The 27,020-nt window shown below is 39.6% G+C and overlaps 1 protein-coding gene across 1 annotated transcript; it reads right to left on the reverse strand.

Annotated features, from left to right (window-relative positions):
* Positions 1 to 789: 789 nt before the first annotated feature.
* Positions 790 to 25,951, reverse strand: kcnj19a (potassium inwardly rectifying channel subfamily J member 19a). Its single transcript, XM_038295848.1, has 3 exons — positions 24,908 to 25,951; positions 9,484 to 9,700; positions 790 to 1,805 (listed from the first exon to the last, which is right to left on the reverse strand). The coding sequence occupies exons 1-3, from the start codon at positions 25,571 to 25,573 to the stop codon at positions 1,141 to 1,143; spliced, it is 1,548 nt and encodes a 515-aa protein (XP_038151776.1). The 5' UTR covers positions 25,574 to 25,951; the 3' UTR covers positions 790 to 1,140.
* Between the last annotated feature and the right edge of the window lie 1,069 nt (positions 25,952 to 27,020).

Raw genomic sequence — 27,020 nt, forward strand, 5'->3', positions numbered from 1 at the left:
GGGACAGTGACTGCCCTGCTGTGAGGCAAGGTGGCAATGGTAATTGTTTATCAATGCAGGTCCTTGATTGTGGGAGGTTCTTCTGATTACGTGGCCAACTAGATGGTAGTTAAGGAGTGTCGTTCATTCTTGAGGCGTTGTCACCGTGGTACCAGTCGTCATTGATGTGCCAGGAGTGTCCAAGGCTCAGCGCACCAGTGGCTTCAGGGAGGACTAGAGAGGACCAGGGTTGATCCAGGGGACCACAACAGAGTCCCTGGTTAGTTGGATCCAGAGGTCCAGAAGCAGTCGGCAAGAATCAAGCTGAGAGAGGACCAGGAGGAGGGAGCAGTTGCTGGAAGAACATCTTGGGCTTCCTATCGCTCATTCGTGACTTTAACAAATGCCTCTGAAGGGCTAAAGATGTTCCTGGTTGCCGTGTCCTCCCTGTTTTTGTTGCGGGCATGTGAGCCAGGCCATAATAGATGGTTCAATTAAAAAGTTATTTTTTAAACAAAAAAAAATAAAATCAATATTATCATTTTGGAAATTTGTATTTATTATTACTTTTCAATTTTGTGTTATCTAAATCCCTAGTGTTAATCAATTGTTTTCTTTAATTTGAGGGTCTTTAAACTTTCAAGCAAAACTGTACCTGATACTGAGTTAAATAAGTATCCAGTTCATCATAAGCTGATACATAATTGTATCGCTGAAACACTTAAGGAAACCTCTCAAGACTCTTTAATTGAACCTTTTTTTCCAAGCTAACAACAGATTATGTCCTGGTAAGAATGACAGGAATCAAAATGCAAGGCAGAGAATATCAAACTGCATTTATTTTTTTCATTTTAATATCATTCATATTTGATTAGAACTAAGATTGACTATTAATTATAGTGGTGCATAAATAAAACAACTGATTTATTGTAGACATGCACAACTTTTCTCAAAATGATCCAGTAATATGCATCTACAGTCTGCATCTACTCCTTTGTTATGAAACATAAAATTCACAGCAATTCCAGTTAATGTTCTTTCTTGAAAGATGAAATCCATGGATTACCAGCAAGTCCTTAGTTTTCCCATTTGAACTGCTTTTTAAAGCGATTCCATCATAAAAACCTTCTCATGTTTGCTGCGATTGTGTTTTTCCAGTTTTCAACGGTCAGCATTCATTTTCCGCAGCTTTGGTGGCAGATTGTCCTCTAGCCTCCCTCCAGCTGAGAGAAGAGGGCTGTGCATGGGCATTGGACTGGGTGACAGTGTAGTCGGTGGGCTGCGCTGGTACAGGTCTCCTGTTGATTGTGTCATGGGTTCAAATCCCACCTTGAGTGACTTGAGCTGCAGCCGATTTTGTGCTCCGGGACTGGGTGAGGAACTCAGCCTCTGCAGCTTCATAGGGAGGTCACCTGTGCTGCACGCCTTCTCTGTATGTTGGGAGCTGAGCAGAAGCACCTTTCTCTGCAGGTCCTCCTTACCTGAGGAGCTCATTCTCTGCAGCTTGCTCGGCAATCGACTGCCAGCTCCTCCCTGACGGCCCCTCTCCTCTGAAGTATTGATGCAATCCACAGAAAACACTCGGTCATGTCTGACACCATGGCTCTCAGTCAGAGCAGGGGTGGGAGTAGACAGAGGTGAAGGCAATGAGTTTTTCTCCTCCTGCTCTTTGACACTGTACGGTGGTGTTGGTACCTCAAATGTGCTGTGAAACTGAGAGTAGTCCACTCTGAAAAAGCCTTCCTCCAGAGACATCACAGGCAGGAAGCGATGGCCCCATAATACTTCATCTTCAGTGTATGATGTCCGGGCTTGGCATGTCATACCTACAAAACACGGGTGGAGAAGTGCTTTTTATAATGACATCCAATAAATAAGGTCCAAATGAAACAGTCAGCAGCTTGTATTGAGGAATGCAAAAGAACAGAATTATGTCATTATTTTCTTCCTCAACCAGTTTTTATAAAAATAAATAAATAAATCAGGACCAATTCTCCAGCCACAATTCAAATTAAGCCCATGAAAACATTAAAACAAGCCCTTTTTAAATGAAAAGCTTTATTCATGTACTTTAACAATGCCTAATTAGTCATAAAACATGCCTAATGTATTGAAAAAAACAAAGAGGATTTTGTAAGAAACCAAGGCTTTGTCTATACAGTTATTTAAGTAAAATCTCTGTGCGGAAGCATTGTGAGATTACCAATTCGTCTGCTGCCAGTGTACCTTAGAGTTGTGATAAAAATATGAGTTGTGATGACAGCCGATAAAAACCTGAATAACTTTAATCAGAAATCAGTCGCTTTTGCTCATCAGGGGTTTTGAAAATATGTCTTCTTCTATAGTTTTGTTCTTAGCAAGGCTTTGTCTATCATTTGTGGTGAAAAAGATAACGGAGCTAAAAGATTAAAGTTTTATTTAACTCCCTACTGAGTAAACTAAAAAAGGTTTCCAATAAAGTTTTTAGTTTATCCTGAGAAATGCAGAGGTGAGTTTTACTAACCAGACGTAATTTCTGATAAAGCCTAAACATCTGCTTGTAGATATAATGCACCCTCAAGTCACAGATAAACTTCTTGACCAGGAGGAGACATTTAATCTGTTTCAGGTTCTGCTGAGATTTGAAGATGGAATAATTTAGTAACACCTCAACTATTATACACAAAACAAATCAGACCTTTATGGACCGATTTGGCAAAAAAAAAAAATCCAATCTTTAAGAGTTAACCAAAAAAGTTCTGCCTTCAGTTTACCCAAAGCTAAGGAGGGCTAAAGTTGCTCTGGTCAGAGTAGACTAACACTGATCTTTCTAGAATGCACGCAAATGGCGAAGGAAGGTAGAAATCTGACATTATAACACCCTGCTTAACCAAACATCCCCATTCTAAAACACGGTTGTAGCAGCATCATGCTGTGGTGACAGTTTCTTCGTTAGGGACCCGAGGCTGACAGGAATTGATAGGAAGATGGAGGCAGCCATAGAAGAAAACATGTTAGACGCAGGGGCAGAGTTTCACCATCCAGCAGGACACTGACCTTTAACATTCAGTCATACAATGATTTATATCATACTATAATAGTGTGTTAATGTGGCTCATTAAAAACTCAGACCTAATAACAGAAATGTTCATCCGTGCATCTCCATAAAGCTGTTGGAGAAATACTATAGTTATACTAAAAAGTCTTCTACCTTTAATTCCAGCATTCACTCACATAGGCAGGCAAAGCTTTTCAGATTTTCATTTCGTTCAAAATTTTAGAAATCTATTAATAATTTTTCTTTCAGATCATGATCATGACGTACTTTTTATGCTCTATCACTTCACTAATTAAAAATAAGTAAATTCAGTTAGTGCTTTTTATGTGAAAAATCTGTAAAAGCTAAACGGTCATCAACTCTTTAGCAGGTCACTCCTCATCTGCTCGGTTACATAAAGTCCAGGAACGTTTGTTTGTTTTTCAAGTCCAGGAAAGTATTAAACCACTTTGATTAATTTATGTTTTATAATAAATAAACCTAAACTTCTTTTAATCTTCACCGGTTTTGTAGTTACGACGTATTATTTTAGAAAATTGTTTTTATTACTCTGTAATAAAAACAATGCCAGTATACTGTACAAATTGTTCTTAAAAATAAGTTAAGTGGACGAGATAAGATTTTACAGCAGGTTAACAGGTGCTGAGAATTACACATGAAGGCAAAGAACATCTAGTGAATATCAAGTTTTCTCCTTGATGGATGGGAGGGCTCATGTACAAGAGCTGGAAGTTCTGTTTTATTTACAAGTACAATTTTTTGAAGGTCTCTGTGATCAATATGTACAAAGCTGTAATTTGTGTGGCACAGTCTGAGCTTGTCTTAAACACTACTGCTGGATGAAGAGTAGGAGTACTATTTCGTTGAGGGATAAAGGGAGCAGTGTTATGTCATGGCCTCATGCTATTCCCGGCTCGCCACACTTCTTCATCTACCAAAACCATTTAGCAGACCAACATCACCTCAGAGGTCACTTTTTTTTAAAAGTACTTTAGCCTAGATCCTTAGTTCTCATTAAAATGATGGATTCGGTGTTAATTGTCAAGCATTTTCCTTCTATTAAATGAGGGCTTTTTTGGGGGGGGGGGAGTTTTATTTTTATTTTTATTTTATTTTGTCAATACTCACAAAAAAGCAATACCAGAGTACATGGGTTTTGTGCCTGACGGGCATCTATGGGCATCCACCCACCTGGATGCTGTTTGCTGCATCTTGCATAAAAAGAAAAGCCCCTAGCAAAACAAACACTTGGCAGACAGCAAGCAGGACATCCCAGAAGGAGTTTTTTTTCATGAACATTTCTGGCAGAAGCTTTCATAGAATCTTAGCAATGGGAGGCATGAACCAAGTTTCCTATGAGCCTCTGACAGGCTCTAGTTTTCAAGCTGTTCAACTGGCAATTTATGCTGAGACTTTAGTTGCTAATTTTAGTTTTATTTAATTCTGCTGTACATGTTACATTCATTAATTTTTTTTTTTTTTTGGTAATTGTTTTAATTAGGGGGGCCACATGCCGAAGGCATGGCCCACCTATTACTATTGCACATATTTATTCCGCGTATTATTATTATAGCTTATAGTTCTCCTCGTCCCCTAAAAACTTCGGCGTGTAACTAGTCATGCACCATTCGTCGGATCGGGCCCAAAGTTGGCACACGCGTAGGGACCAATGGTGCGATGCGTGCTTGTATAAAACTTTCTCATTAGTCCGAAGGTTTGCGAATTATTAGCGAAAACGTCGCAAAAAAAATCCCATAGGAAATGAATGGGGAGAGGGAAAAAAAGCATAAAAAACAGCACCTCACTGTGTCGGCATACATTCATGTAGAAAAACAGTTTAAAGCTCAGTTTGTAGATAAATCCTTCGTCTATTTAAAACTGAAGACGGTATGTTGATAACTGCTACGGTTTTTGTATAATCAGACCTCAAGCGCCACAAAGTTTTAGCAAAATCCACCCTTCTAGAGTGGAGAGACTGAAAAGCTAGAGTGTGAGGCAGCCGTTTTTTTAAGACCAAAAAACATTTTAAAATCGCCCTCACGGCCACATATTTATAGCTAGAGTCACCATTTTTGGTCAGTTTGTAGGCTGAAACCTCTGGACTCACACAATGTCTTCAGAATTACGGTAGGATTAATACTTTTCCTTAAAAACGCTCCAGACCGACCTAAAGTCGATGAAAATCAGAGCCGTTTTTCATTGGTTTTGGAGCAGCAGTGGGGAGAAAAACGAATGACATTATATGTTTTCAACTCGTCATAAATATTTTTCTGAAAGACACACATACACCAAAGTTGGCATAGTTGGAGTCGAAGGATGGCTGACGCTCACGGTGAAAGAATTTTTTGAATAACTCATACGGTTTTTGCTCAGCAGTCGTTTGTTCGGAGGACATTTTAAGCACCTTAAAGCTAGGGGACAGTGAGCTGCTGTAGCTAGCTCAGTTAGAAGCTAAGGACTGAGGACCCGTTTTTTCTTATTCTTTCTCTTCCCATTCAGGTTGTAGATGACCTACAGCCATGAAAGTTACTCCAATTGAAGACAAGATATAGCTGTCGCTTAGATAAAAATAATTTTTCAGATACCTTTTACGGTTTTTACTCAGCAGTCGTTTGTTCGGAGGGGTGCTTTAGCAGCTTAAAGGTGAGTGAGACTGTCGTGCTGCAGTTAAAACAAAGGGAGGAGCAGGTGGGGTCAGCCATTTTGTTTGTGCTTCGTTTTGGGTTGTGAAAGACCTACAGACATGAAAGTTACCCCAGTCTGAGACAAAGGATAGATGTTTCTTTCACTGAAAGAATTTTTCAAATACCTTTTACGGTTTTTGCTCAGCAGTCGTTTGTTCGGAGGCTAAGCACCTGGAAGCTAGCTGACAGTTAGCTTCTGCAGCAGCCTGCTGCAGTGAAGCAGGCTGTCGTTTTTTTAAGATAAAACATTTTGTTCTTGCCTCACGGCCACATATTTGGAGCTACAGTCACCATTTTTGGTCAGTTTGTAGGCTGAAACCTCTGGACTCACACAATGTCTTCGGAATTACAGTAGGATTAATACTTTTCCTTAAAAACGCTCCAGACCGACCTAAAGTCGATGACAATCAGAGCATTTTTCCATTGGTTTTGGAGCAGAAGAGGGGAGAAAAACGAACAACTCTGTGTTTTCAACTCGTCATAAATATTTTTCTGAATGACACACATACACCAAAGTTGGCATAGTTGGAGTCGAAGGATTGCTGATGCTCACGGTGAAGAAATTTTTTGAATAACTCATACGGTTTTTGCTCAGCAGTCGTTTGTTCGGAGCTGTTCCTGCCATTCAAAAAAGCCTGAGAGCGAAGGAACGATAGTGCTGCGCTTTTCTCTCTGTCACTGACAGGCTCGTTAAGCGTTGTCAAGGTAACCAGGCTTCAAAGAGATTTTACCTCTGCTGTTTTAAACAGCACATATTAATCTAATGGAGGGTGAAAGCACTGATTTAACATTGGGAAATGGATACTATATGACTGCTGTCCATGACACTTCCCTTGCCACTCAACACTGATAGACTTTCAAAATAAGACTCCAGGGACCCTACAAAATAAAAGCCTCTATATTTTTTACATATATTTATTGCCCTATATGGCTCAACATTATGACCCAAACTCAACCCCATTTTAGAGAATAGACTCTAGGAGACTGTTTAAAACACACCCTATGGCAAATTTCAAAATAAAAGCCTCCCATTTCCTCTTCATCTACTGCCCTAATAACATAGAAAAAGAGTGATTTAACGACTGGAAAGTCATCAACTATCATTGCTGGGTCTTAACATTTTCTCTAAACACAACTGTGTTGGACTTTCAAAATAAGACTCCAGGAACCATACAAAATAAAAGCCTCTAGATTATACTAATGCAATAATTGATGCAAATGGCTCAACATTATGACCCAAACTCATCCAGGTTGTTTTTATTAGACTCTAGTGACCTTTTCAAAACACACCCCACAGCAAATTTCACAATAAAAGTCTCCCATTTACTCTGTAATACAGCAGCTATTCACCTAATAACATGGAAAACCAGTGATTTAACATTTGGAAATGGATTCTATATCACTGCTGGGTATGACCCATCTTTTGATGCACATCCATGATAGACTTTCAAAATAACACTACAGGGACTCTACAGAATAAAAGCCTCTTCCTTATACACACTCATACATTCTGGCATATTGCTCATAGCCATTTGTAATTTCATCACTGCAATGGCTCTTAGCAGGCGGGCGGAGCCCGCCAATGGTGATTTCATCACTGCAATGGCTTTTAGAAGGCGGGCGGAGCCCGCCAATGGTGATTTCATCACTGCAATGGCTCTTAGAAGGCGGGCGAAGCCCGCCAATGGTGATTTCATCACTGCAATGGCTCTTAGCAGGCGGGCGGAGCCCGCCATTGGTGATTTCATCGCTGCAAGGGCTCCTAGCAGGCGGGCGGAGCCCGCCAACTGCGCTTTACCCACTGCGGTTCAATATGGACAATCCATATTACCCTTGTGCATCATATGCTGTGCACGTCTATTTCCCAGATTTCAGCACAAGTGGCACACAGCTCTCTTTGCCCATGACCTAGCCATCTTTCCTTCCCTCAGCAGCCCTCAAAGGCGCAAGCAGTTGGTCTGGGGAGCCCCAATGTCACTTGCCAGGGCCGTATTGGCCCAGTTACCCAGACGGGCAGTGGGTGGCCCCCCTCAAAATTTCTTTAGAAATTTTCTAGTTAAATCTATTGTCTCACGGTTCTAACACAAGTTCTTTGTTTACCATCTTTTTCTGGTAAGTAAAGATACAGGTACCTCTTAAAATATAACAAGATATATTTCAAAACAGTATCTGTTCCATTTACAAAATAATAATATTAATAGTAGTAAAAATTATGTATAACTTTCTCAATAAACTATAAATAATTTCTGAGCAGTATTTTGCATGTTGCCTGCGGTATATTTCACAATTTTTTTGTTGATTAACCAAGGCTTTATGGTTGGTAGGCTTCCCTGTCATCACTCTAATATTTTGTGCTGTTCAAAGATTCTTAATCAAACTGAAAAGAGAGAAAAAATAGAAATAATACTGCAATTTATTTTAGAAAAATACTTAAAGGTATAATGGTGGATTTTTGTGAATTTTTGAAAAGACCTGCTCTCTCCACGTTAAAAAAATAAACACATTCAGAACCCTGTAGCCGCTCCTGAGAGGGAACGCCTATAAAACTTATGCGAGAGCATGCAGGAACCCATTTCTCCTCGTGCATGCTCTGTTTAAAAGTTGCTGTTTGCATTGCTCATACAAGCTTACTTTTCAAAAGAAAATTTACAATGTTTCCACTATGTCAGACTCACCACCTGTAAGTGAAAATGGAGTGGAGCACATAGGACGGCTTTATCACCAGCTTATTACCAGAATAACTGACAATTATTTTGATGATCCACCCGGAACACGAACATATACTATACCTTTAACTGGTTCCAAAGGAAAATTAAACTTACTGGACCACTCCAAAGTACTTTTACTTTCAGTTAGAGGAGACTGGTTGCTACAATGTTAAGGTTATTTAAAATGTAAACTGCCTTGAATATTTATCATTTTGAAATGTATGTGCATTAGTAGTTCTCACTGGGTTGATTTTTTTTTCTCATTCTGTGTATTTGAGGATAATGATCTTGTGTTCTATCTTTTCATTATTTGTGGAATTAATGCTCGAGTGTAGTCTCAAAGAAAAAAAAAACTTTCCCCAAAAGTGTTTTTTCTAGGTTTAGAAGAACATGAAGATGTGTGAGTAGCAGCTGTGCACAAATTCTTGTGTAGGTGTTGAAGTTGGAGCAGTTTTTTTCTTTTAATTCCTTACATGAACCACAAAGCTAATCATCTGGCTGTACCCAGATTAATGGTGTTATAAGAAGAGCAGTGACTGGGCAGCTGCTTTTCTGCAGATCCTTTCCTCCTCTTTCCTTCTAAGCTTGTTCAGTCTATTCTACAACAGGGACAGAGTGAAACATATGAGGGACAGATAGACAGAGCTGAAGAGGAAAAAAAGCAGATAAATGTATTTGCATTGGACTGTAGGGAAGATTCACTCTGTTAAATATTCAACATGTAGATCAGCGTTGCTTCTGAGGATTTTCTCTGCATTTAGCAGGCTGTACACCAACTCCTGCTTATAAACTCTCATCAGAGAAATGCAGCAGAACCACAAAACTCAACACATTCATCAGAGTGACACACACTTCTGTGACCACAGGCATTTATTATGCATAGAGGGGGCTTAAACTGATTATGGAGTTAGAAAATATTCTGCTTAATTCAATCAGGCACTCATCCACGTGTTATTCTTTCTCTCTCTACACAAATCTTTTTTTAATATGCAAAACAAAAAAAGATGTTAATTTTTACATTTGAACTCTTTGTAGAAAAAGTGAAGATAGGAAGAAATGGGAATAGCTTTCTCACCAGTGGTCTCCACGATGCCCTCAAGGATAACGACAATCTCAAATTGTTCGTTCATGAGAGAGCGCTGTGATAAGTCAAAAAACGGGCTCTTGGGATTGATTTCATGGCAGATTGTGAGAGGGGACACCAGGAAAAGCTGGTCTGCACCCGTCCCAAACCCAACATCCAGCTCACACTGGTCCAGTGGCAGGAATTCTCCTTCGGGTGTCTGACGAGACTGGAGGAAAAGAATAAGGAACAAGTAGAAGAAGAAAATAAAAGGCTTAATGGAGAAATTAAGAAGCATGATTATTAGGCACATTTTTTCACCTAGTGAGTCATAAGTAGGGATGTTCGGATTTTAAGAAAAACACAAAGGAACTATTTTTATAGATTACATTTGAATGTTTAAACACGCCATTTGTATTAGAAATGATTTAAGTCTATAGTCAGAAAAGAACTCTATGAAGAGTGTTCAACATTTTAAATTTGAACACATGCACAACAATGATAAATGTATCATTGATTTTGATAGCTGAGAGTCAGGATTATTAGAATGTAGCAGGAATGTCCAACAATGGCAACAAAAAGAAAAAAATTCCTTCCTGAATTATCTGATGCTTCAGCATGTGCCTGATAACACTTTTACTCTCCTTCCCTTATCAATATGCCTTACTAGCAGTGGCGGTTCTAGAATATTTTCATAGGGTTGGTCAGGCAGGAACCAAAGTGAAATGATGGGTGGCAAAAACTAATAGGCACCAAAACATTTTATGGTCAATCTGTGCTTAACACAATAAACCAACTTGAAAATGAATGTGCACATCTATATTTTCTAATTAACCACTGAAGAGAGACCAGATTTTCTTGAGTATAGCTAAAGAACAGATACAGATAAAGAACAGGTCATATTTATACATCTGTGCTATATAAATGAACTTGTGGGCTCAATAATATAAACATTAAATGGGTTGAGCAGTTTTTTCTTTTATCTGTAATTACATAGTAGAGCCAAAGATGACCACAACAACAAACTTTCATTAATAAACTAAAGATCAATACATAAACGGGGCTGTGGTCTGCGCCGTTGAAGAAGGGGGTGACTCTCCTGGGGGTGGGTCTGGGGTGCTGTTTGGGGCTGTGTGCCTCTTAACCCTAGAGGGATTGTCCCCTGGACCCAGGAGGATAGTCTATGCATGAAGAGTGAAAGAATATGTTTAGTATCTGCCTGTGTGCATGCCCATGCATTTGGTTCCAGGTGTTCATTGATACACACTTATACTAAATACTAAGCTGCAGCTATAGATATATACCACCCTGATTAATATTGTGTAATAACCATAGGGTTTGCATCCACACACATGGATATTTAAGTGACACCTGCTGCTCATTAAACTTTTTTTTCATGTTTACTTTTGTTGTCTTTTGTCTTCTTTTTGCTGTTGCTATGTTCTCTTTTCAGACCCTAAAGGCATGGGAGCAGACTTCTAGGAGTTACTGTATATCTTCTGTGTTATTTTGTATTTTTCTCTTTTTCATGCACTGATAACTTCCTCTATCTCTTTCTTTCTCCCTTTAGTTTGTACCCCCTCTTACTTTCTCACCTCCATTTCGTCTTTGTGTCTATTTTATATGATTTTACTCCCTAAATAATTTTCAATCAAGTTTCATATACAAGTACCAAGCGGAAACGTTATAATGGTCTGCTTGTGAAAGCAAAGCTGTTGGGCTATCATGTCTGAAATATCTATTCCCAGAGTTAGGTTGGCAAAACAGGACACAAAAAAACCCAATTTTTTTTGTTTTAACCATAAAGTGTTCATGAATGCACGCAGGACCCATCCTCCTACGCACAAATCTCCACCTCTGCATGGCTCACAGCTTTTTTATTTTCTCCCACATAACTATACATTCATCCCATCTCTGCTGCCTTCTAAACTATGGGGAAGTTTTTATTCATGCACATAAGTGTTTTAACATTCCTTAGAGATTTTGGTCCAGAGAGACACAATGGCATCATAATTATAACACCAATAAACACTAATATTTTGGGTTCTAAATCCATGACATAAATCTCCTATTCCACTAAACCTCAAGAGTTCATTGAGAGCTACTGATGACAAAGACTCTTGGAAGACTGTGAGCACGTCGTAATAAAAAAAACTGTTTAGAAAAAGTCCTGATCGAGAAAATATACTTATTTATGCTCATACAGGTAAACAAAAAGTGGTATCAATGCACTCATAGCTGGTGTTAGTGCAGGTCTCATTCTCCTTGCACAGCTTAATGCTTCCTGCAGCCATATTACTCAGAGCCCACTATCACTCTGACCTCCAGGGGGTTTCACTCTGCACTGTGTCCATCTGAGACAAAATAGTGGAAAAGATGTGAGTAAACAGGCTTTGAATTGCCAGAAAACCCAGTTTTTTTCCCTTTTCAGAAACCCCTGTATTTATCAGAGAAGGCCTTTGATGCTCCCACTGAGAGTACTCGAATGTTTGGCCCTTCCAGGCTGCTGAATCCTGTTTAGAACCATTCCCTTCTTGATGGAAAGGTCTGGATAGCTCTGGGAAGTTCTGCATTTTACTTTCTGTGTTTGTCACTTAAGATTTAGAAGATGGATGACGGTAGGCAAAGACTGACAGTTGAATGCCCGAACACAGGGACTCCTTGGCAATCTGCTACACTCTTCCTTTCACAAAGATAGTTGAGTTTGTCCACTCTTGTTCTTTTTTTTTTTTTTGTTGAAAATTAACGTAGTGTTCTAGCATATTAATAGATTTCCATACTAAAGGTCACAGGGCCTTACCACACTTTTTATTCTTTTTATTTGATGTTTTAGGCAAATGGCAAAAAAGCAGTATAGCAGAAAATAGAAATATACAGCATTAGGTTCTTCTTTAAACTCATAAAAGACTGGTGATGATTTGATTTAGGCCCCTTAAATGAACTCGGGTCCCTAAGTCACCTACTATGATCATACAAAGTTCCACGCCAGAAACTTAGTCAGCCTGTATTCTAATTAAATACTGTAACAAGATCACATAACTAAATGTACAATACTGTTGAATGAGTAAATAGGGAGGTAATGAGCCGAGCAACTCAAGGGTAAAGGCACTCTTGGCCACCCCTGTGGATAATGAGTTCCAATAATGACATAATTCACCACCTCCATAACAAGCAACTCTCCTCTTAAAGGAGAATTCCGGTTTTTAACACTTTTAGCCCATTTTCTGTAGTGTCCAGGATGAAATCGAATGATCGACACCAAAATTTTGACAATTGGTCCTGTCTCTGCTTTTAGGCTCATTTAGAATCCACCCCTAGCTGCTTCAGAACGGCTTCCATAGTGCATGTCCGATAATGTCCTTAAAACAACCTTAAACGTTCTTTTTTTAAAATATGCTACTCACCGGGTCGTCAGCGCTGTTCAATGACGTTCCAAAAAAAGTTTCGTAAAGAAAAAACGTTCCTGTAGTGTTTTATTTAGCATTTTGTAAATCCCATTGAGTTCTGTTGGAATAGTCAATATTCCCCTGCCACCGGAAACGGAAATGGGGCCTGTTTACACAGTTGTAGTCTTTTCGCTTCACTCTGTGTACTCCGACGTCGAGGTGCTAACGTCTCTGTTAAACACTTTAAAAAACTCTGAAAATGGAATACGAAAGGTGGATTCTTGATTCTCGACGTCGGAGTACACAGAGTGAAGCGAAAAGACTACAACTGTGTAAACAGGCCCCATTTCCGTTTCCTGTGGCAGGGGAATATTGACTATTCCAACAGAACTCAATGGGATTTACAAAATGCTAAATAAAACACTACAGGAACGTTTTTTCTTTACGAAACTTTTTTTGGAACGTCATTGAACAGCGCTGACGACCCGGTGAGTAGCATATTTAAAAAAAAGAACGTTTAAGGTTGTTTTAAGGACATTATCGGACATGCACTATGGAAGCCGTTCTGAAGCAGCCAGGGGTGGATTCTAAATGAGCCAAAAAGCAGAGACGGGACCAATTGTCAAAATTTTGGTGTCGATCATTCGATTTCATCCTGGACACTACAGAAAATGGGCTAAAAGTGTTAAAAACCGGAATTCTCCTTTAACCTAAGTGTGGTAGCAGCGATACTCTTGATTGGAACTTTCTAAATAATGTGACAATTTAATTGTTTGTGTATTGACCATTAACTAAAAGCTTCTCCCAGATTCATAAGGAAGCTGGGATTTTCAGGATGAAGCTGGGACATGGAGTCAGACTGGACCATGTTCCCTGCCTCGATTGTCGATGCAGATGCCCGTATCTGTGGCCATAGGATTGCTCTTTCTCTCATGGCAGCAACCCCCGAACCTGGTTGAGGATACCAGCAATAAGGAATGTTGTCAAGCTGAAGAAGGAGTCCTGTTGAGCATGGTTGGCCTTTAGAACTCTTGATGGTTCTGGTTCTCCTCCTCACACACCTGCAAGGTGTTACCTCGTTAACGGAGTGTTCTTAAGCTGCTGACTGCCACTACCTCGACGCCAGAGTGTTTGCCAGTTTTGGGAAGTCATCCTGCAAACTGGAATTTTCTGACCTTCTCTCCCTGGAAGGATCAACTGAGCTTCAAACTGAGCTGAGGAAACAAACCGGAGGTTTGGATCCACTTTGAAAATGACCATTAGAACCTGAGGATCAGTAAAGGCTGACTTACACTTTGAAACTAGGTCGTCTGCGTAGGTGTCGCAGTGCACAAAAAGACGTCCCCGCCCCCTCCGCAGACACTCTGCACCTCTCCTAAATTGTAGGTGACTGCAGACAGTGCCACAGACAGGAGGCATGCTTGTTTTGTTTGTATGACCGCAATTGCGGAAAACATCTCTTGAAGATGGACCAGCTAAAAGAGCGAGGTGTCCGAGAATGCTGGGACCCTTTTTCCACCTGGATCCTCTTTCTTTTTTGCCCTCATGTCCCTCCGTTGTCAGACAAACTCGCCCCTACTTCCTCACTGCCTCAGCCGTATCTGGACCAGCAGCTAGTTCTTGATTCTCCTGAGCATAAATCAAAAATGTCTGTATCAAGCTCACTGCGACACATTGCTGCAGGGAGTATAACCAGCTCTATGCCCTCTGCTGGATACTCGAAGATGGGAGTTTGACTAATAGGTCCACATGTGTTTTCTTGGCCTGGAGAAGGTATTTGACCATTTCCCTCATGGTGCCCTATGGAGGACACTTCAGGAGTACAGAGTTGGGGGCCCTTCGATGGGGGAAATCAGGTCTTTCTTTAAGCAGAGCAAGAATTTGGTCCGCATTGCCAGCATTAAGACAGACGTGTTCCCAGTGCATGTTGGACTCTGACAGGGCCAGACTATGTTACCAATCCAGTTCACAATCTTTATAGACAGGATTTCTGGGCACAGCCAAGGACCAGAGGGGGTGTGGTTTGGTAGCCGATTTAGTCTCTGCTTTTTGCAAATGACTAGTTCTGCTGGCTACCTCATGCCAAGACCTACCACATGCATCAGGGCAGTTACAGCTGAATGGGAATTGGCTGTAAAATGAATCAGCTCCACCAAGTCAGAGACTATGGTTCATGACTGGAAAAAGGTGGCTTGTCCTCTCCTGGTTGGAGGAGAGTCCCTGGCTCAAGTGAAGGAGTTCAAGTATCTTGGGATCCTGTTCACCGGTGAGGGAAAGAAGGGAGCAAAAGATAAAGAGACATGACTGCGGCACCTGACCTGCATGACTACTGTTTCAATTTGGCGGTATACATTCCTATATATGGTTGAAATTAGCTTTCACTGCAGGGTGGCTTGGCATTCCCTTAGAGAAAAGGTGAAGTGCTTGTTTATCCAGGAGAGGCTTGGAGTAGAACCACTCCTCCCCCACATTAAGAGGGGTCAGCTGAATTGGCTCAGGTATCTTTTTTGGATGCCCCTTCGACGCCTCCCTTGGGAGATGTTCCAGGCAAGTCCCACCAAGAGGAAACCCAGGGGAAGATCCAGGACACACTGGAGAGTTTATCTCTCTAAGCTGGCCTGGAAGCGCCTCAAAGGCTTTCCCCAGAAGAGCTGGAGAATGTTTCTGAGAAAAGGGAAGTCTTGAAGTCTCCTGCAACCCAGTCCCAGATAAAGCACAAGATGAATACATGTACAAATGTAGGTTATTTCTTCTTGCTAAAGTAGTAAAACAGTTAAATATTTAAAGTCAGTGTCTTGGTTAGACATAAAGTTATGATTAGACTGCTGCATTTCTTACAAAGACTAATTTTCTAACATCTAACTTTATGTTAGATATTGCATCTATAATAAAAAATTCTTGCCACTGGAAGCCTGTGTTCCTCCTACATTTAGATTAGACACTAATGAGTGGTACTTCAAATACAAATTCCAAAACTCTTATTTCTTGTGCTTTTTTCTCTTTTGTTCCTTTCCCTATACACAACTGTTTTAATTCTTAGTGTGGTACTTGGCAGCAGACAGATGGGTCAAGATGTCATGGAACATTATAGTGCACAGACTTCTAAAAAAAAGAGGGATTTAATCTTTCAGTTTAAATCTTGGGTTATAAAAGTTCATGCACACCTTCAGTATTCTTGAACAGATATGTAGGTGGGCAATCTCCACAGACTAGAGGGAACTGAGCTTCTTTATACTTGTAGAGGCAAGGATTCATTTTGGTAATGTCTCTAAGGGTAGGCTGCATGTGTTAAAGGTATGTATGGGCATGTGTGGGTGGAGCTATAAGTGGGTGTTGGCATGTGTCTGAGTGATTGTCTAATTAATATCACCTGGATCTGCTCTGAGGCTGTTTTGTTTGTTTGATTCAGAGAGAGGCTAAGACAGGGTGCCAATATTTCTGTTGACCGCAAGTTGTAAGCAAATAAGTCTGCAAATCGACCTGTTGTACAATACCTCACAGAAAAAGAGTGCAATAAACATCCCTAACTGCAGAAAAGCTTTATGTTTCCTCCTTGGATTCAGCGCGTCGAACAGATCCCTGCTTTCCTCTCAGTGACTATTTTTTGGATGATAGTCGCCTACAATACTTATTGCTTACTGGACAAAAAGTGGGCTTTACATGTTTTACAAAAAAAACCCCAGCATTTTAGAAAATGGTTTGATGCAGATAGCTAAGCATGAATTAGATGCAATAAATGGGTATTAGCAGGATAACTATGTAATTATGGATAGATTTGGTGAACTCGTGTAGGAAAACAACCTGTGTTCATTACACAAGAGAGTTGTAGCAACACTGATCTGAAATTATTTCTGGAGTTTGAGGCTGACTATCCGTTGTCTGCAGAGCCTCAGGACCTCTCTCCAGCCCTCCTCAGCTCAGTAATGTAGCTCAAACTTACCTTCTTGGGTAAATAATGCTAAACATATGCACAGAGCAGCCCAGACTTAAAAAATGTGGTTTTGTTGTCAGAGGTTGTGGCCAGTTCTGTGATTGGATGTCCTCTAGACTGTGCAGGAGGTGGGAAACAAAAGGATCCTATCTAAATTAACATCTCTGTTGAATAATGTCTACCAACCCATGCATGAAGCTGTTGCTGAACTGGAAAGCACCTTCTGTGACAGACTGCTGCACCCCAAATGCACCAGGGAGCGTTATCACTGATCCTTCCTCCCAGCAGCTGTAAGACTTTATAACCATCACTGTTCCCAACTACCTCAATAAATTGTTACACTGATGCTGATTTTTGGACATTTCTGTCTTATTCAGTCAAATAACATGCTGCTGTAATTTTTCTGGACATATTTGGTGTTGCTGCTATTTTTCATACATTCATTACTGTAAAAATGTCTACAGCTGTCATAGATTTTTTCTATTTTCCAGATAGAGTATTATATCATAAAACATTGTACAGTACAATACTCTATTGTTTTATTTTCCTATCTGTTATTTTTTTATAACTAAGTGCACATTCTGTGACCACTTCTACTATAACCTTTGCTGCTGTAAACACCACACTCCCCATTGTGGCACAATAAAGGGATTTTTTATTCTATTCTTTTCTAAGAGAAGTGGTGAAGAGGGATGTCGCTGTCGGGTATGGTCTGGTGAAACTCCAAAGTCTGCCTGAAAAAATAAATGCCTTAAGGAGGACATTTTTGTCACATTGTTTTTGTGGGATCTTCCATAGTGAAATTTACCAGGAAAAAGGGATTTTTAAAAGAAGCTGTTATGTGCTTCGGGCACATTATGATTTTTGTCTATCTCTTTTCTTTGTTTTCTTACAGACTTTCGTTGAAGGATCTTTTGTTAATATATTTTGGGAGTTGAATAATTCGTTTGGCCAGTTAATTACGTTAATTTGTGGTGCTGTTGTCCGCCTATAAATAGGCTGGCTTTCAGCATGTTGGCGCGTTCCTTTCCATCTTCGCCTGGACGCCACTTTTCCACCTGCTTCCACTTGTTCCACCGTGCGCGGTGCGCACTTGTCTTGTCGCTGCGGCCCGCAGCGGACGTTCCAGCCTGCCATGCGGTATTTTGGTTAGCCGTTGCTTACTTTTTTTCTTGTGGTTTTGGCCTGGCGGGACCGGTTGTCTTATTTTCGATTTTTCTTTTGCTTAGGTTATTTTTGGGCTTTAGTCCGGTACCAGTAGGGGCTTCGACGGCCCTGTATAGGGTTGGCCCCCTGCTGTACCGTTTTGTTCTGTTTGATCGGCCTGCCAGGTCCAACTTTCTGTTGTTACTTTTGGGTTTCATTTTTTGATTCCTTTGGGGCACGGGATCTGAGGGCCTCTAACTTTATTTTCTTCGCAGTAAATCAGAAGAAGCCGAGCCAAGAAAATTAAAGAGGAGAGAATTTACAAATAAAATATTTTTTTGAACCCTCATCTTTTTGTCTCCTGTCCTCAAATATGTTGTGCCCTTGGTGGACGTAACAGGAGCACCTCTTGTATTCTATACGGAACATAGCATTAGGTGTTTCATAGTGGTTTTGTGTAGTTTTTAGTCGGGAACTTAGGAGAATTTGTGTGGGTTCAGCTGATTTTAGGCTGTTATTAAAAACAGAATAATTCAGAAAACTTCCCTTGTTTCCTGGCTGTCTAAACAGTTTAAAGAAAAAGAGAATTATATTCTTAAATCTTCTGAAGCATTAAATGATCTAGCTGTGCTAGTTATATTACGGTGACAGTTGTTACAACTGATTTAAGGTTTTGGTATAAATATATATTTCAGGTACAAATATGCAAATATGTAGATAAAAATTTACCATGGATTACAGCTTTTAGTTTGACCTACTTTGCGGGCTGTGGAGTTGGTAAGGAGGTTGTTTTTTTAGTTGTTTTTTTTTTACTTTTCCTATAATTAGAGTAAAATCTTTTGCTTGTCAATATCCCAGCCTTCTTATTTCTCTACATTGAGCTGCCATCGATATACAGCGGACCATGGCCACTACGGAACAGTTCATGTCCCATGTGGTCCCTGTTTAGTCCTGCCTCCGAGCAGTTACCAAAATAAGCAGGTACCCTTCTAGAAATAAAATCACTAATGGAGATACTGACAAGGCAGACCTGTGAAGTGGACTCGACCCGAGGAGAGTCAGTGGAAAAAGGGCAAAATATGTCCAACAGTGCCCCATATCCTTACTGTAGTGGGTGTGTGTTAGCAGGTCACTGGTCTGTGTCACCCTATTTTCTGCCTTCTTACATCCAGCAATCACCCCTCAGAATCACTTGTCCTTCTTATTGCTCCTTATAGATATATAGATAGATGCATTGATTGATTTATCTATATATAATGTTTTATAAGTTGAATTTGACCCAATTAAGATTTTGGTAAGATGTCTTCTTTACCAGGTCTATACTGCGGACCAATTAAGTGGTTTAAACCAAAAAAACTCTTCCTGGGCATCACCAAAGAGAAAGTGGAGAATCAACATGCAGCATGCAGGTGTAGGCAGATGGCCATGAGCCCACTTCAAAACAAAAAAAAAGGTCAGTGGGTCTGTGGATTGCAGTCAGAGTGGTGAAAGACTGCTGCTTTTATCCTACACAGAGTAGCACTTTTGTCGGCCATATCCTCATATCACAGCTGAAGGTGGTGGTTATTTCTGCTGACATATAGAGTAATGGCATGCTTTGTAAAGGGCATATTTTCTCTTCATTAAGTCAAATTGATTAAAGAGTTTTGTCAATGATCTGTAAGAAAATAAGACAAGAATGTTTTACTACCGTTTACTACAAGAAAAAATAAAAGTTTTTCTCCTGTTTAATAACCTCTGGCAACATTTCCCGGCTTGTACAGGGCCTGCTAGATGTCTAATTAATCAAAGTTTTATCTAAATGTCTTGCAGATGAGGAATAAACACCATTACATAATGAATATTGGGGAAAGATGAAAGGAAATAATTATTTAATACTCACTGATTAATAATTGTAGGCTACAACATAATTTATCTATTTTGGTCATTAAAAGGCCTAGATTCTTGCAAAGATCAACACAGATACTTAGGTGACAATTTAGATTAGACAATCAAAATGATTTCTGAGCTGATTAACAAGCAAAGAACCAGATTAATGAGTTAGATTTAAAATCTGAAGAATCACCCTTCAAACAATTTACTGTGAGAAACATAAAAGCTAAAAATGACAAATAGCTCAGGTTATTTGTTTTGATTTGAATAATTTCTTTTTCACTGGAGTATCTTAGTTATGAGGAGCAGAAATCAATTGTTTTGTTTTTCTGATATTTCATATTTCCTCAGAGAGAAAAAAAAGAGATTTGCTTGGTTTCAGGAAGAAACTTAAGTAAATGCTGTCTTAGTCAGATCGTAGCATGTACAGAAAGACAAATTATTAACAACGTTGCACCATTTGAGTGAGATAAAGCTGCAGAATTATTTGATGTGTAATATTTTTATGAGAGAGCCTGACATTCATTGTCAAACAAGAAGTGAAATCATTCAAAATTTTCTGGTGATTCAGTAAATAACCGTTCTAAGATCAGTTTTTAAAGCAATTCAAGGTGCCATTTTAATAGTTCACTGTTTTTTCTAGGTTAAACTTAAAATTAATAAAGACAAATAGTGAATGAAATGTAATTGTGAAAGTCTGTATTTTCTGAATAAGTACCTGAGTATAAATAGCAAAAGAGGGGTTGAGAAATTGAAGCTGAATAGCTATTTAAATCGTGAGTCCTTTTGAATTTTGTTATATTTTTTTTCCAAGAAGACCGCCTTTTAAATTAATATTAGAGTTATTTCTTCAGGCTTTAGAAAAGTGTTTCTAAGACTGGTGTTTTTGCACTCATTTTGAACAAAGAGGTTTTTTCAGACACACGTTTCTTTGTTGATGTTGTTTAAGAGATTTTAACAGGGACATATGGATCATTTAGACATATCTTAAATTTAAGGGATGAACCATTGTCACTCATTAGGGGAGTCCCGATCAGGCATTTGGGTAGGAATATCTTATAGGGTGTACACCTTGAAGTATCACAGCTTTGGGCATTGTGTGGCATAGGGGGGTCGGAGGGGTGTCCTCCCCTGGAAAATGTTGTAATTTAGACTCTGAAACGCCATTTCTGCATTTTGACGTGGAATGCAGTTAACTTTTTGCCTTTGTTACAACACTACTTTTGTCCTGATTGTGGGAAGTATGTGTGCTTGACTAGAGGTGGAAATTTCATAAGGAATACTTGACATAATTTTTAGGTACAATATTATGTTTCAAAGGTTAATACAAACAGTCAGAAAGTGTAATTCTACGTTCACACCTCAAACGCTTTAAAGTGCTTAATTTATTATGCTTGTACACATAAAGGTCAGATGCACCTTAAGAGCATCTTTGATGCTCCTGAAGCACGCCCAGTAAATTGTGTCCAGATGCGTCTGATGCTTCTGCTTCTCCTGTGTTTAATGACAGAAAGTGGCTTTGCTATATTTGCTGTGATAAGCTGGTAAAAAGTAGTTTAAATATATTTTTATGCGAGAAAGTCCACCTCAAAACATCGTCTGTGCAGTCAGGTCATCAAGATTATCATCCTGCCTTGAAATATTATTTTGCTGTCGGAGGCGCTCAAACTGCCACATACTGGCGGTTCCCTGTCACTGAGAATCCCCAGCAGCAGCTGCCTCAGGGCCAGTCGTCTCTTGGGGTTTTTCTCCTACTGTTCATGGTGGATGGAAGTCAATGTTAGCATTTTTCAGGTATATGGTACAAACTGCAGGCACCAGAGTAATAAAAGCAAACATATTTTTGAGGCAGGTTTAAAAATTTTAAGTTAATTTAGGCATTATTAACTGGAGTGGTCATAACGATCAACATCAGCAGCGCTGTGTCTGTCTCCCAGGGAGCTCGGAGATTAGCTTCTCTGATTTGTTGATGTGGCAAGTTCAGCAGCAATATTTCTATTTTTCCAACTCAATTATCTGCTGCTTGGAACATTTTTAACATTCGAGCAAAGTTTCAGGGGGAAAATTAGGGCGTACCAAAGCCAAACATCCAAAAAACAGGACAATTTCTAGCATTTTTAGTAAAGGGCGTACAACGCCTGTATGCATTACTGCCTAAAAACCTGGTGCTAATAAAACTATCCAATATGATAACGATATTGTAGTTTTGAGAACTGGCCAATACCGATATTGACCTGATATATTAGTATGAATCATACCAACTTTTTTTAACGTATTTTATACTGTAGAAAGTCAGAATATGCTTGATGAAGTAATATCACTGAAAAAGGGGAACACAATTCAAGAAAAAAAGGTATAAAAACAACTAACCCATGAAAAATTAACCAATGAGTTACAGAAATCTTTAGGAGAAACAGATTCTTTCTCCATGAAAATATCTGAGATTTTAGAATCTGGCCAATAAAATCCAATATTATTTTTATGGCTAAGATTGGATATTCATATCCGATATGAATATTGAATCAGTAAATCTCTATCATTCACACATGTAACACATATGTTCGCATAGAACATATTCAATTGGAACTGTACCTTATTACCTGCCAGTCATCCAAAAGATGACATCTATAAAGCTGAAATGGAATTAGGAAAATGTCACTGCAGTTTTCCTGACAGAAATGTTATATATGTTTTTCACCAACACAGTGATTTCTGCAATGCTTTAGTGGAAAAACCGTTATACAATAATATGTGTTTATATATTGTATGTTTGGTACTTGCCTGATTTTTACTTAACTCTTTTTTAGAGATGATTTGAAAATTCCTGTTTTGTTAATCACAGATATGTCCACTCTCTTGATTCTTTTTTAAGCTTTATTATATATTTTTTCACAGACATCGTCACAATATCAGTGTGTCGAATGCTGCTATTGCAATAGACTGTTTGGATCAAATATTTTGTAGGTTCTTATATCCAAAGTGTCTGGATAGTGTCTAATTGTCCTTAATGCACAAACTTGACCCGTCTTTTGGGGCTGAATCTAATAAGCAGTTGAGAAATGTTTTTATTTGTAGAAAAAGAAAAGAGTCAATGTTGCACATATTTCTAAAAATATGCAAACCTGCTTGACCACAAACTGCACCACATGCTGTTAAAACTCCTGTACTGAAAATATACCAGACTAAAATTGAGCAACAAGTAACCAAAGTTGAAGTAAAATTTGAAAAAGCAGGAGAGATTGTGTTTAAGGCCATTTTAAAAGACTGTTTCCTTGGAGGCAGAGCATAATGATGTTGGCTTTGGTTTACACTTCTGCACAGTGCTGCTCATTCAGTTAGAGCTACAGTTTGAAGAGCGAACTGAGCTTCAAGCGGCACCAAATTCCAATAAAATACAAAAACTCTCCCATATATTTGTAATTATTTGAAATAATATAGGAGTTTCTGAACTGTTCATTTACTCACAGCTTTAGGGACAAGTCAAAAATGTGATTTCAAATATCTCCTCTATCTTCTGACTTGGATTGTTTTTCATGGAGCTCTGAATGAGACAGAGTTTTAGCTCAACAGCACCACCATCATCTCCAAGCAGGGAGTCCACTTCCAGTATTCAGTTTAAAATCAGATTTCAATTGTCCAAGGCAATTCTCTGGCATCTAATCTTTAAAGGTATTTGTGAGATAAAGAATGGATTTTGTTTTGAGGTTGTTTTTTTTATGTTGTTGTTTTGTTTTGTTTTTTTGTGTTTTTTGTAGTGACTCACCTGATCTGGTTGAATTCTTACTATTTTTTTAATGTTGTTTTATTACTGATTTTTGCACTGGCAGGGCTGCAGTCTGGGTAAGAGAGTCTTTGAAGCGAAAGAACAAGGTTAGATCACAAAGCCCAGCAGCAAAATCTAAATGCACAGTGGTTGCTGTGCTTATTGTTTCCCACAGAAAGAACAACTCTTCAAATATTGTTCAGTTTTCTGCAAGATTTAAAAACAAATGCTGATTGTGCTGATTGATTATTTCTTTTTTTTCTAGATTAGAGGACTGGATTATGGAACTCTTTAACATAAGGGCCTATGATTTAGTTTTGTCTTTTTCACTAAACCATCTCACTTTTTATTACACAATTTAAAGATTTTAAATGGACTTTTCTGTGGCTCACTTTTGTGATTGCACTTCCTGCTCGTGGGTCGGTCAGCCTCTTCTGTGCTTCTCAGTTGGAGCAGCACTGTCCTCTCTGCCTCTTGCTCTCTGCTTACAAGACTGCATGCATCATTAAGCTGACCAGCGCTGTGTGCAGGAGAACACAGATATAAACAAGCTCCAAGCACCTCGCTAATGCAGTTTGTCTTCTTTATGGCCCATTTTGCTCACTGAACATGGATAGGGCTGAAAGGAGCTCTGTGGCTATAATTAAAAGAGGAGCCAGTGAACCTTTGCTGCTGTTTGTGTTGTAATTTTCTGCATTGCTGCTCATTTCCAGAGTGTGAAGTTCATTAGCTGTGTTAACAAAACAAAAAAAATCTAGAGTTTTTCATTGATAGCGAAGGGTTGTTATTTTGCTTCCATTTCAGATATTTTAAACTGTTTTCAAAGAGAGAATTATAATTTTAACTCCAGTGTTAGAGATCTCATTGTTTACAAAAATACTGCTCTGCCTTCTAATCATATTACCTTACAGATTCCTCATTGTTAGAGGACATTGATGTAAATCCAGTCTCTCATACCCTGGTGGTATGAGGTTCAACCACTTAGAGATCATCCAACCTAAGCCATCTCAGAGCTGCATGGAGATTATTGTCATTCCACCTTGAGCCTGTTTTGTTAAACTAAGTGTACATGTGCTGAAGGACATGTTTTCTGTGTATATATAAGGATCAAACAGTTTTTATTCATTTTTTATGTGCAACTTAAGTCAGGACTTCCCCGTTTAAATAGAAACTGCCATAATATTATTATGTAAAAAATAAAGAGCAGTGTTTGGTGCGTTGGGCCATTGGTTTGCAGTATACTTCTACTTTCCAATAGTGAACTGTAGAAACACACAGTTACATCTGCATTGCTTTAAAAAAAGAACAGAATGTTTCACTTAGTTTGGATGTTTTTACCTTTATAAGCTTGCACCTGATCTGCGCGGACACCATGTGGCTGTTGCGCAGATTGCCCACTCGGAACATGAGGCACAGTTTGCCGTCTCTTTGGGAAATCACAGCGTCCTGACTAAACATGAGCGTTTCCGCGCGTTTCTTGGGCTGAGACATTTTGATGAACATGCAGCCGATGAGGAAGGCATCCACTATGGAGCCCAGCAGCGACTGGAACAGGAAGAGGATGATCCCCTCAGGACACTTCTCGGTGATGTAGCGGTAGCCGTAACCGATGGTGGCCTCGGTCTCAATGAAAAAGAGGAACGCTGATGGGAAGTTGTATACGTTCGCCACGCAGGGGGTGTAGGAGGAATCGTGGCCGTGATTTAGATCCCCCCTGATGTAGGCAATGATCCACCACATTGATGCCATGACGAGCCAAGCGATGGTGTAAGTGAGGATGAAGATGAGCAGGTTCCAGCGCCACTTAAGGTCTACAAGAGTGGTGAACAGGTCGGAGAGGTACCTGCTGGTCTCCCCGCCGAGGTTTCCGTGCTGCACGTTGCAGCGGCCGTTCTTGTCCACGAAGCGTTGGCGTTTTTTCTTGACCGGGGCAGAAAAAGTAGTTGCCCGGTTGGTGTTCACCACCTGATAATCTTCCCCAAATTTCCTCCGAAGTGCCGCCATGTCAGTCAGGCCGGTGTAACTACAGTAATATTTACAGTTTAATCCATTGTGTGTTTAGAGTTTTAGTCTCCAACAGGCTGGTTACCTGCAGTGCGTAAAATGCGCCATGGCCACTTCAGTGCGCACAGCGCGTCTTTGGAATGACGGAAATTACGCAAAACAAATTCCTTCTATCTCTTTGCTTTTACAGCACCGTTTATGTCCACCTGATTAAAAATCTCCAATGTCGTTTGGATTCTTTCTCGTGGCGCCGGCGGGTCTCCGACTTTTATCCATGCGCTCTGCTCATCCTCTGTTCGCTCTGACTGGTGCGTCACTCAGCAGCACAGGAGCCGTTCACTATATACTGTTTCTGGTGGGATGTAATACTTAAAGAGAGAAGAGGGAGTATTGGGGATGGACTGAGAGGAAGGGGAAGGGAAAAAGGAGGAGAGAGTTACACAAGAGGAGAAGTGGGCAGTTTGACTCCTGTTCAGCTGGTCAGTAAATTGATTGTAGGTTCATTATGATAAATAAAACAGTTGTATTTGTCTTATTTTTGATAATTGTACAGGAAGTGATGTTTAAGTCAAACCTTCTTTGTGATTAAAAAGCACTGAGAAAAGATGCATGGAAATATTTAGATTTGTGTTATCGCAGGATCATGGTACCAAGTCAAACTGTGCCATCTGGTGGATCCATTTAAAATCTAAACCAACCGAGATCGGATTTTACTGCAAAACACAGCCCAAATCAATGGAATCCCTTTAATGTTCTGTCAGGTATCCTGTTGTCCTTTTTGAATTTGGTCGTATTGTTTAGCTGCATCGTTAAGAAAAAAACAATCTCAGAACATGCTTTTGCTGCTGAGGTTGGAACCAGTTGGTCAAAACTTCTTGAAAGAAAAAAGTGTAAATTACAGTCTGTAAATAACCAAACCTTTTTTTTTTCAGAACAAAAACATTTTCAGAGGCTTTCTCCTTGAAGTGATTTTTTATTTTTATTTTAATACCAGTGAAAGGTGGGAGAAAATTTTATTGTCTGATGAGAAAAAAAAATCTAACCCTGACAGTCCTGATAGCTAAAGTGATCCCATCAGAGGTCTTTTCTGCATGGCACAGTGGAGAGGGCACCATCATGATCTGGGAGTGGGACTCTTTCCTTCAATACGACAATAGAGCTTCGGGTTGTGGAAATGGCAGCTGACTATTTATTGTTATTTGGAGAAAACTGAGGGCCATTGGTAATGACTGGATTTTTCAACAGGGCAACCCTGTAGTTCACAGAGTTGACTGACTGATCTCTCCTGCCTTAGAAATGACTTCTTCCAGAGAAATAGAAATAGCATCACAGTTATGAACCATCCTGCATGTTCCACTTATCTAAATCCAACAGAAAACATTTGGAGTTAGATGGCAGTTCCAGACAGGGATGCCCTGTGGGGATATTTCATTAGGATTGTAAACAC

The sequence above is a fragment of the Cyprinodon tularosa genome, unplaced genomic scaffold (assembly GCF_016077235.1).
Source record: "Cyprinodon tularosa strain WSP-4 unplaced genomic scaffold, ASM1607723v1 ctg360, whole genome shotgun sequence".
Taxonomy (NCBI): domain Eukaryota; kingdom Metazoa; phylum Chordata; class Actinopteri; order Cyprinodontiformes; family Cyprinodontidae; genus Cyprinodon; species Cyprinodon tularosa.

Bases quoted from the DNA above. Each gene is read 5' to 3' on its own strand.
- kcnj19a (XM_038295848.1), bottom strand. From the start codon at position 25,573: ATGGCGGCACTTCGGAGGAAATTTGGGGAAGATTATCAGGTGGTGAAC. The intron at 9,701-24,907 runs GTAAAAACATCC...CTTTTCCTCCAG, and splicing joins TCAGGTGCAAGCTTATAAAG to TCTCGTCAGACACCCGAAGG. The intron at 1,806-9,483 runs GTGAGAAAGCTA...CGTGTTTTGTAG, and splicing joins GGGCATCGTGGAGACCACTG to GTATGACATGCCAAGCCCGG.